Source organism: Cucurbita maxima, unplaced genomic scaffold (assembly GCF_002738345.1).
Source record: "Cucurbita maxima cultivar Rimu unplaced genomic scaffold, Cmax_1.0 Cma_Scf00007, whole genome shotgun sequence".
In the NCBI taxonomy this organism is placed as follows: domain Eukaryota; kingdom Viridiplantae; phylum Streptophyta; class Magnoliopsida; order Cucurbitales; family Cucurbitaceae; genus Cucurbita; species Cucurbita maxima.
Window position 1 is genome coordinate 2,955,542 of NW_019272023.1, and position 11,564 is coordinate 2,967,105.

The following is an 11,564-nucleotide window of genomic DNA, read 5'->3' on the forward strand; positions in this document are numbered from 1 at the left end:
CAATAATATAATCACAATTAAAAAATATAATTTAAAATGTTAATTTTTGTCCTCACTTTTCAATAATTAGTTTGGTAAATGTATGTTTGTCGTGTAAGAATTGACGTATTTAATGTAAGTTCCAACAAAAATTGGGTGTCGCCCATGTGGAATCCAATACCAACCATTATATTTCATTTACAATTCACCCTATTCATTAAATTTTGTCCTTTATAAAACATTATTTTTAATTTTAATTTATTTTGGATCCTTACCTCCACTTTTCAAATTTTAAATAAAATTATAAATTATTTAATATATATCTAAATTTCAAATATATTAATAAATCATAAGCTTTAGGTTATAAAATTTTAATAAAAAAATTTAGAAAAATCTAATTTATAATTTCCAATATATTCAAGATAAAATTGTAAATTTTAAAAGATTAATGATTCAATTAAGTTTATTTTTTAAATTTAATAATTGATTTTAGAAAATAATAGAATATTTTTTCAAATAATAGTTTTTTTTTTGTTTTTTTTTAACGTTAAAAGTTTAATTATAAGAAATAAAATTGTTAATGGGCCAAGATGGTTAGGCCCACTCCCAATTTAATGGGCCAAGTCATCAGCTCACCTCTTGCCACGTCAAACCTTTTCATTATTTAAGTTTATAATTATAAACATGCTCTTAATCTAGAAAATTTATAGAAAATCAGCCTATTACAAAAAATGGTAAGTAATGGAATAATTTAAAAAATTAAAAAATGTTAATTAAAACTCTGGATGAAAAGAAAGCAAGGAATTTTGTAACTTTGTTTCATTAAAATAATAATAATAATAATTTGGAATAGTATCCATGGTCAAAAACTAAGAAATCGTGTCCGTTGATGTTGTGATGGGCCCACTTTTCATGAAATTTAGAACGTGTATGGCCGTCGATTTCCGTCCAAAAAGACACCCAATAAAATTCTTCCTTTCCCACTTCTTTTAGACTTAGTTTGATAGGATCGGAGAATAGTGGAAGGAGTGGCAGTTGAAGCTTCATTTGTCATTATAACCAAATTTGACCAAATTAAAATATATACCTAATAAATTCCATTTATTAATATTTATTTCCACCTTATAATAAACCTCATTTTTTTAAAATTCATTTATAACGTTGTCAAAACAAAAATAAAATTGTATTATAATATGTGATTCTATGTCTATGAATATGAATTAAAATCATAATAAAATAATTGTTTTTTTTTCCTAAAATTATACTAAAGTCAAAATAAAAATAACCCATAATTATATTAATTATTAATCTATTAATTTGAAGGCAAAAAAAATTATTGAAAACAAATAATTATTAATCTTTCACTCTTTTTATTTTTTTCTCTCCTCTGTTTCTCTCCCTTTTTACCTTCCTCTTCAGGTGGGTTTTCTTTTCTTTATTTTTTCATGTTTGTTTTTCTGTTTTTTAATCATGGGGTTGTCCAATTCTTTTAGGTCTTTTCATGGGGAGAAAATCTTGGAAACTTCTGATGATGATCATTCATGGCCACTGGAGGAGGAGTCCGATGGCGGCGGCGGAGTGACTGAGAGTTTAGAAGAGAAGGAAACGGATGAGTTTGTTTTTAGTTTCAGGTTCCAAACGTTTGAGGAATTTAGCAAATCGAATGAAGGACATTTTGGTTCTCACAAACTGGATTCCAGTGGTTGTTCATCTTCACTGAGTAACAGATACGAGTTTTCGCCGGAGAAGAGTACCAGCCACTTTGTGGGAGAAGCTAAAGTTCCGAGCTTTACGGTGGAGGTTTTGAATTCTTGTTCGAAACACGTGGGTTTGGGAAATGGGAATTTTTCTGTTCGAGAAGTTTCTGGAAAGGTTTTGGAATCTGACGTTACAGATTGCTTTGCCAATGGAACAGAGGAATTTGCCGGGAAAATTTTGAAATTTGAAGCCGTTGGGGACGGAGAAATAAAGAGACCTCTGTAAACGGAGGAGAGCAAATTTCAGAGAAACAGAGTGAAGAAGAAGAAGACAATGAGATTCTTCGGAGTTCCGATTCAGACACCGGAGTCGATGTCGGAGGCGGGTTTCCCTCCGATTTGGATTTGGAATTCGAAACCGGCGGGTACGAACCAGACGAGGAGATAAACGAAGAATCGGAGAAGTCGGGGGAGGAGGGGAATGAAAACAGAGAAGATTCAGAGGAGTCTGAACATGAAGAAGTGGTTGAAGAACTGAAAATAGAAATGAAGAAAGAGAGAGGCAGAGGGCTGGCCACCATTTATGAAGAATCAGAGTCCCCGAAGGTAATGGGAGAATTGAGGGCATGGAAGATAGATGAGAGGTCTGAGTATGGAGATTTAATGGAGGAGCTTCACAAATTCTACAAAGCTTACAGAGAGCGCATGAGGAAATTGGATATCTTGAATTTCCAGAAGATGTATGCAATGGGTGAGTTCCTTCTTCCTCATCGCCACATCTATATATATATATTAATTTGATAGCAAAGGCAACTACATAGCCGATGCAAGGATCGGTGGGATGCCGTAGCTTTAAGAGAGAGAGATTTATATTCGTTAAATGAAAGTAAAATAAGAGTAAGGACCCACTAAAGTCATTTTGTAGCGACAGAAAATCTTCATGGCCATCATCAATCACGTCTCTTCTCCCGCACAACCTAAGGCTGTACAGACAAAAGAAATGTCAACTGGACCCAATGAAGAAGTTCATAAGAGAAGTTCACTGTGAATTGGAGATGGTATATGTTGGCCAAATGTGTCTCTCTTGGGAGTTCATTCGATGGCAATATGAAAAGGCTTTGGATTTGTGGGAATCTCAACCTCATACACGACTTCACCATTACAATCAAGTTGCTGATGACTTCCAACAGTTCCAAATTCTCTTGCAAAGATTCTTAGAGAATGAAGCTTTCCAAGGCCCCAGACTCCAAAATTACGTCAAGAATCGTTTCGTTGCTCGTAATCTTCTTCAAGTTTCAGTCATTAGAGGTAACTACGTAAACAATCTCATGTTTTTTGAATTACAAGACACACCCGAAAGCTTTCTCAAGCTTCCGTTCATATAATTTGGTTTCGTTTTTTTGGTAGAGGATAAAACGAGGGATAGAAGGAAGGCAAGAAGAGGAAAAGAGGACGGTTACGAAGCAATCACAAGTGATATGCTTGTAGAGATATTACAAGAATCAATAAGAGTAATTTGGCAGTTCATTCGAGCAGATAAAGATCACAGCAACACCACAAAACACTCGAAAAAGTTCCAAGCAGAACTCCAAAACCCAGCCGATAAGCAACTTCTAACCGAGATTCAAACAGATCTCCAAAAGGTTAGTTCTTTTTATACTTAGATTTAACTAAATTCTTCTCATTATTCAATGGATTTTTGGTGTTGCAGAAAGAAAAGAAGGTGAAGGAAATTATGAGAAGTGGAGATTGCATACTGAAGAAACTGCAGAAGAAAGAAAAAGGAGGAGATTTGTGTTTCTTGAGTAAAGTGGATATGAAGTTGGTAGGAAGAGTTCTTAAAATGTCAAGAATAACAACAGATCAGTTGATTTGGTGCAGAAACAAATTGAATAGAATCAGTTTCTTCAACACTCAAATCCATGTACACCCTTCCTTCTTTCTTTTTCCCTGTTCTTGCTAATTTCTTCCCTGTATATCACAATTATTGTATATAAACATGTACACAAAACGTTTCCTCCACTGCTTTTTGTAATCAATCTTGTTCTCATTAGCCATATGAAGAACAGAACAACAAAAACAATTACCACCCGTGGTAACACATTAAAAGAACAGTATTCTACCACAAACTTATCTGAGAAGAAAATATGGATCAAAACCTTCCCAGATTCCCTCATGTCCAAGTTCTGGGATCTTGTGATCTCTATTAACATCTATGGCTTCTTTGTGTATTCTTACCACTAACAAATACAGGTTAGATATCAGAGGGTTCCTAAGAAACGGGTTAATAATCTTACCGATTTCGACGACCTCGGTGTCAAGAGGCAGCGTACTAATCTGGGTTTTTCCATTTATCATACAGTTTGAAATGGAATAGAAGCCAAGCAAATTTCCATAAAGTGGAAGAAATGCATCTTTGTGGTTGCCTGCACCACCTATCCAATCAAATCCACCATGTTTGCTCATATGCTCATCTGAAAATTTTATCAGCTGATGGAAAAATCTCTTTCTCAACCCAACCAAATAGTTTATAAACCATTGGGTGTCCCATAAAGCAACTAGTTTAGATCTTGAAAGCTTCTCCAAGTGTAAACAACAGGTTTGACTGATCAATAACTTCTCTTCGTGATGATTATCGATTTCCTTGTCGAACACTCTTCTAACTGGGTCGGCTGGTGATGCGGCATAATTTGCTGTGTTCAAGACCCAGTTTGCAAGGTAATCGAAGTACCGAACCCAATGGCCGAATATAGATGACAGGTACTCAAAACTTGATCCAATAACTTGCTCCACTTGGGTCCGAGCATCGGAGCTTGTCGTAGTTCTTTCCGAGCTAAAACACTTCTGGACGTCAGCTGCGAGGCTTTTCCGAATCTCATCGTCTTCATCCTCCAAAAGCATAATACAAGTAGACCATATATTAAGGATTTGATGAGCATACATATTCACATAATCTCTCTGTTCAAAATGGGAGTTCGAAGTCTCCTGAGGGATTTGGTTGTCGAACATATAATCACCAAAAATTTCAGCTTCTTCTAGCAAACCTGAGGCTATAATAGAATCTGCAGCGGCCGTGCGCATATTTACTGGCTCTGATGCAGCACTATGTTGGCTTATCAGGTCAGTGAATAGGATAATACAGGACTGGAATTCCTCCAAGTTATTTGATGTTCTATCTTTTGGAGACTCTCCCATCATGGCATCAGAAACGATGGAGGAAGAATACAGCACCGCGCAGCGTTTTATGCACGTTCCCATGCAGCGAAGGGTAGTTTCCCGAGTTTTCGCATGTTTCGTAAGCTTATACAAGGAAATCAACTTATCCCAAAACTGCAGGACAGAACCACAGTTCATCTTACCAATATAAACTACCTCTTCAGTGCATTCCACATTGCCAAACTTCTGAAACTGAGACATATTCCAAGCGAAAAGATTTTTTAAAATATAGTATAGACATCTGTAATTCTTCTCCAATGACAAAAGCTCTGTAAGCAAGGCTTGGAGGTTGGTTTTAGTCCAGTGGTCAACAGTCTTAATCTCATGACTACTCAAGTCATTGAACCCATCAGAATATTCCGTTGATTTCAGAAATTTAAACAGCCATTTCAACGTCGAAAGTCGAACTTCATAGCATGGATCTTGTAACGAGCGGATTAGTCTTTCTTGAAGTTGTGGAAAAGGATAATTTATTAGAGTGGCTGGCACATCTTCATCAGACTCGGATCTTTGTGACTTCTGAATAGCTGCATAATCTTCTTCATCAAATGGTTGAAGCACACAATTGAAGTAGCAAATAGCTGCTTGTTGCCGAAGTTCTGCCAATGTTGGATCATAATATGACAGTTTGTGGTAGGTTTCCATATCTAAGCACTCAGTAGAGAGATCCAGAAGCAGGTTGCGGATGATATACAAACTTTTGCTTCTTGGGCATGTTCTAACAATACTCAGCATGTGCCCTAGGACTCGTAAGAAAGACGTACCAAGAATTGGGCAAGAGCAATGTCTACGCTTAGCCATCCAAGAGCAACGTCCAAGGAACTCGACCAAGTCATTAAGAATCTGGCTTTTCTTCGAAATATCTGCTAGATTTCTACAATTTGTATCCAAAAGAGAAATCAACTGCAACAAGATTCCATGGATCTTATTATACGAAGATCGTTGAGTCGTCGCAGTCACATCTACGACTGTGCTTGATTCGGGAGCCATGATTGTGTTGTCATCAATGGGCAACCCAGATGCTATATTGAGGATCACTGATGGTAAGTTCTCATTGGACACCAGGCCTGTTAATGCTCTCGATGCAAGAACACGAATTCGTAGATTGCTTTGAGACGAGCACTTCCTGATGAACGGCATGAAGAGAAATGGATCCAGGTCGTCCCCAGCTTCACTTACAATTGTAGAGGGCTTAAGCCTGGATAGAAGAATTAACACAGGACACAAGCTTGGGTGCACAACTTTTGCTAGAGTGGATTCTGCATTTCCAGAGCAGCCATCATCAAGAGAATCAGTAGCCACTTTCAGTTCATCCAATAGAAATCGATGCAATGCTGGATACCTGTTGGCAGTAAAACTTCATTAAGTTGTGAATGGATATAATATCCCCATCAAATAAGAACCCGAACAAAATTCAAGTTAAAATCTGAAATCAAAGATATCATACCTGTGAAAAAATTCAAGTCCAGTTAAAGCTCGACGAGCTGATTCTCGTTTGTGAACATTGAGAAATCCTATCATCCGCCGAACTAAAGCAGTGTATGCCAAGCAAGCACTATTACGCACCTCCCAGTAAGAAGAAGAGAATGCGCGAATAGAAACAATTATAGCCTGAGCAGAGAAACCAGATGTATCAGTTGCTAGGTTGGCATCATTGAAAGAGGCTCTAAGGACATTGAATGCATGAACTGTTGGAATGACGCCTTCATCGCGAATTTTAGAGGCTTTTTCACTTGCATTAGTCTCATGGGGCGACACAGACTGTGTGTCTTGGCCTATCTCTGTGGATGGTAACTCGGGGAAGTTTCTGTTTTTACAGTCCGAATCAATTGGATTCAGCAACAACCTCTCAGCTACATCTATGAGCCACTTCAGAGCTCTTGGTAGAAGCTTCTTAGGGGAACCTTCTGGCTCTGCTAGAAATAAAGCAATAAAAGCAGCTGGAATACCAGCGCTTCTCCTCAATAAATCGTCGACTGTCTGACCATTTGCAGTCATTCTTTCCATTAGCTGATCCATCCAGGATTCTGTTAACTTACAAAGTCTAGAAAGATGGGATAAGTTAGAGAATTTATATTTCTTTGAAAGGAGAAAGGTTTAATGTCCTCTCATAAACGTTTGCAAAAATTTCCATGATCTTTTATAGGATTTGATGATATTCATAACAGCATACAAAATTTAAGTGTGTTATTCAATCAAGCAAATGCATGCATGCTCTAGCATAGCAGAAGAACGAAAATATAGAATGAGAAAAGCTTCAACTCATGCAAAAACTATGAAAAAAAACCCGTACCTTTGGTCATTTGAACAAAGTAAACGGTTGCAAAGAGCAGTAAATCCGGCCCTTGTCTTATCGATCGCACCATTGTGTTTCATTTTCAAAAGAACTTCCAAAAAGTGGTCTCCTATCACTTTAAGTTGTCTCAAATCGAGTACTTCATCGTGCTTTAATATAATGGAAGCATTTGGATCAGATTCAACTGAATCAGAAGCAGCAGCAGGCAAAGGCACTTTCCTTGTGATTGTTCCCAAAAGAAGACTAACCTGCAAATGGCCAGTAGAGAGAGATAAGGGAGACAATCAAATGAATGAATTGGAGACAATCAAAAGGTAAAGTACCTCTTTCATGGCAAGCCAACAGCCAACCATCACAATCTGTTCTGATGTTCTTGAATTTACGGTAGTTTTTTCCTTGCTATCTTCCAGTTCAGACAACGACGTGGATGCATCAGCCTCATCTGGAACATCCAACAGAAAGGCATCATCATCGTCCATGTCGTCCATGTCCTCTGGAAGGTACCAGGCATCTGCTGAAACAACGCAGAGTGCCAGGGAAGTTATTCGCATCACAAGCTCCAAAAGCTTTTCCAGTAGACTTCTCATCTCAGAGAGACTGGAGAGCACGATATCTGAACTCCAATCCAACTCTTCAAAAGTATAGCGCAAAGCGAGCAACACGCCATGAACAAAGCTGTTTTTGCAGGCTTCAGCGAGATTCCTCTCTCCCTCAGTTACAGAGATATTCAACCAATCAATTAAGGATTTCAAATACTCTGCCACCGGATGGTTTGATCTGCATATCTCCTCACCTACATTTGGTAATTTATGCACAGAATCTAAGCAAACAACATCACCTGAAGCTCTGACGATCCAGCCTAAATCCAAAACATACTTTCTGAATACGAGCCTTAATGTTAATGCTCCAGCATCACTTTCTCGGACACGGGAGCTGCAAACTAACTTTTTCGCCCATGTGATTACTTCTCCCACCATATGTTCACTAGAAATGCCAGGAAGTGGAGTAGGAAAGTGAAGCAATATACGGAAAGAACTTTCTCTCAGACTATCCCAACTATCAATTATTGATCCAACTAACAAAAGAACTGAATCAGGTAAAGTAATTCCTTCATTATAGGGAAGGAGAAGAGTTTCATTAGACTTTTCTTTTGAAGGAAAAACTGACCAAACATTAAGCATTACTAGAAATAGATCCATCGCCATAATTTTTCTCCTATAGGGTGCAGAAGGATAACAGGAGAAAAACAGAAAGCAACTCAACCACTTCATAAAACTAAAAAGATCGTTCGCGCGACCAGCTATAGTTTGCTCATTTCCATTTGGCAGATAGCTTTCACGATTAGAAGAAGAAGCACGTGGTATCCAACTACCCTGCTTGAATTGTCTCTCCAAAGCTGTTCGTACTCGAGAAAAAAACTTTCTAAACAAGCTAGTCCATTTCATCTGGAAAGCTGTAGAGGAACACCTCATGTTCAATGGTATTGCTTTCTTCAACAAAGTAAGTTCTAAATGAGATGGAAGACTAGAAGTTTTAGGATTTAAGAAAATAAATTCTGCAGCATCCACACGTAGTGACTCGTCAACGTGTGTCAACGCTAATACAAGCCACTCAACAAGGATTTCGACCTTTACTCCCTTGATGAAAACAAAAGCATGACAACCAAAATACTCTATTTCATGGGCAAATCGCTGTTCTAAGCTACGTTTTTCTAGCCAATTGATGTCTCCTTCAATTAAAGCAAGTGAACGAGATACTTTAAACAATGAAATAAAAATGGCAACTTTCTGTTCAACTCTCAGTTCCATACTACCTTCATTATTACCAGGATAGAGAACTCCATTGTCACACGCGCTAGGCCAGACTGAGATAAACGCAAGCATAGGAAAAATACTATCTATGTCAATTTCAAACAATACTGGAAGAGCATAAGTGTTTAAATTTGATCGAAGCTTTGATATCCCAGAACCAAGTCCACGAAGAACAGGTGGCAAGCAACGGCCTCTGTAAAGTGCATACCCACCTTCAATACCATCACTACTCCAGCACTCATCCCGCAGGTGCTCAAGGAAACACTTCAAAAAAGAAGTGGCAGCACAGCACACATCATCATCAATGTATGCTTGTACAGTATCAGATAGCAGAGAAGGACTCATATCTAACATCGCCTTTGCACCCAACCTCTTGGTCAAAGAAGCTAAAGGAACATATCTTCCTTTACAGCGAGAACCCAAATGAAGAAGATCAAAAGCAATTTTTTGCAAGTACGATGTCGTTTTCTCGCTACTCTCTGACCAGCATAGTGACGATTGAATCTCTAAAAATAGATCAAAAATGAGATGCACTTGTTTAACAGTTTGACTCAAAGGATCTTCCAAGTTAGTCCACATAATTCTTAGTATTCGACTTCCCATCTCCTCAGGGAGTGGATCATAACTACAGGATGTATCAGTAAGATTACTAACTAAGGAGGTTTTTATTTGTTGCAAACAAATCTGCAGCACAGTCAATGAGTGAAAGTTAAAATGGCTGTCGGTAGGATTTTCACTGTAGTTACATAGCTCAGGCAAAATGGCATCATAGAGTATCGTTTTGACAGAGTTACCGCTATTTAGACAATCTGGATGGCCATTCAAATCTCCTTCTATCATAGAAAATGGTATGTTGAGCACAGGCCTTGGAATTGCTGTCAGAATCCCCCTGATCAAGCAGAGTCTACTCAACACTGAAAAAGTTTGAATTTCAGCGCAGACATTCGCTTGATAAGGAACCTTCGCAACAGCATTCCTAAATTCATCCTCGTACTTCAAACATGAAATGTGGTTAGTTTGTTCAAAAATTCCATAGAAGATGAGCACCCCAAGTTCTTCCGAGTTGAGACAAACTTGCAAAGAAGCACAGAAACTCACCCCAGCAGACACATAACAATCCCTTGAAAAAGCTAAGGATTTTAGAATGCTTAAAATAGTACTTACAATCATCCCCATAACACTTGAATCTTCCAGAAACTTGGAGGGAAATCGCTGGAGTAAGTAATACAAGCAAGACAAAGCCTCTTGACACTGTTCAATGACGATTGGAGAAGGCCTAGCCAAATCATTGGTTTCCTTAACCACAGAGTCCAAGCTAGAAACAATATCCCGAGAAACCAAAATGGCGCAATCTCTAATAACATCCACTAAATATCCCAATTTGGGCATTCCCATTATCGATAAAGCCACCCTCGACACACAGAACCGCTTATCTCCATCCTGTTGCATACCACTATGCTCCTCGCAGAGATTCCTGAAACATTCTCCCAATGAATCCTGGAATTTACGGCTTTTGGCCAAAGTGGAGACAAGGGTTCGATGCAAAGGCTGGGAATTCTCACAGAACAAAACCTCCAAGTAAAACCGCGCAGCTCTGGACACCGAATCCTCGTCTCCATTGGCCAATAACTCGGAGAAAGCGGAAGCGACTTTCTTGGCGTGGTTTACTTGAGCGTAAACGGAGTTCAAGGATACAAGTTCGAGTAATTCAGTGAAGAATTTTGAAGAGGATTGGTGTTGGGATTGGAAGGAATTGAGAGAATCGATATATGAGCGAGGGAAAACAATTGCACTGTAAGTATAGCGGTGACGATGCTGCAGAGCTCGCCATTTAGCAGACATTGATGCGGTGATTCGGAGTTGGGATACACTTTCTCTCTCCCTCTGCTGTAAACTCTTGGTTTAGAGAGAGAAACAGAGGGCGGGGAGAAGAAGAGAGAAAATGGCGGCCAGCATAGTATCTTAAATTAGGGCCGGCACGAGTTCAGTTTTGGAAACCAATCAAGTTAAGATTTTTTTTTCCCCTTTTTCTCACAAAACTTTCGATCATTACATTTCGATAAATTGTATGTTCAAATGGGTTATTTTCTGCATCAAAGCAGCCATTAACTCACCTTCAGAATCAGATCCTTCATTCTCTTCTTCTGCGATTGTTTCAATCTCCATACCGCTAGCGTTTCCTCCTTTCAAATGGGTTTTTTTCAAATTTGTGATTTAGCAATGATTTTGATAGTTCTTACACCTAAGAACATGAACTAATGCATGGAAGGAGCGGCCCTAAAAATAGATGTAATAAAAGATAAATGAGACCTAAGAATAGATTTAACCAGAGATGGATTTTTCCCTCCAGGATAAATGAGATTGAAGACAAGTTTATATTCTCCCACCTTCCTATTCAAATCTTCAACTCGGTTTAATATAAATATGTTTAATATATATAATAAATTAGTTAATTTGGAACAAATATTTAAACTAAATATTATGTTCTTCGTTAAAAATTATTAAAATTTAAATAAGGGTAGATTATTTGGATTTTCTTATAATTTTTTTAAAAAGATTATATTA

At 38.0% G+C, this 11,564-nt stretch overlaps 3 protein-coding genes across 3 annotated transcripts; 2 read left to right on the plus strand and 1 right to left on the minus strand.

Annotated features, from left to right (window-relative positions):
* The first annotated feature begins 1,449 nt into the window (after positions 1 to 1,449).
* On the plus strand, positions 1,450 to 2,477 carry LOC111481991. Its single transcript, XM_023127618.1, has 2 exons — positions 1,450 to 1,929; positions 1,992 to 2,477. The coding sequence occupies exons 1-2, from the start codon at positions 1,450 to 1,452 to the stop codon at positions 2,475 to 2,477; spliced, it is 966 nt and encodes a 321-aa protein (XP_022983386.1).
* Positions 2,478 to 2,542: 65 nt separating this feature from the next.
* LOC111482346 lies at positions 2,543 to 3,695 on the plus strand. Its single transcript, XM_023128090.1, has 3 exons — positions 2,543 to 2,984; positions 3,084 to 3,319; positions 3,388 to 3,695. The coding sequence occupies exons 1-3, from the start codon at positions 2,693 to 2,695 to the stop codon at positions 3,637 to 3,639; spliced, it is 780 nt and encodes a 259-aa protein (XP_022983858.1). The 5' UTR covers positions 2,543 to 2,692; the 3' UTR covers positions 3,640 to 3,695.
* LOC111482224 (thyroid adenoma-associated protein homolog) lies at positions 3,680 to 11,280 on the minus strand. The gene is made up of 4 exons (XM_023127912.1): positions 7,512 to 11,280; positions 7,186 to 7,436; positions 6,340 to 6,936; positions 3,680 to 6,234 (listed from the first exon to the last, which is right to left on the minus strand). The coding sequence occupies exons 1-4, from the start codon at positions 10,839 to 10,841 to the stop codon at positions 3,807 to 3,809; spliced, it is 6,606 nt and encodes a 2,201-aa protein (XP_022983680.1). The 5' UTR covers positions 10,842 to 11,280; the 3' UTR covers positions 3,680 to 3,806.
* Positions 11,281 to 11,564: the final 284 nt, after the last annotated feature.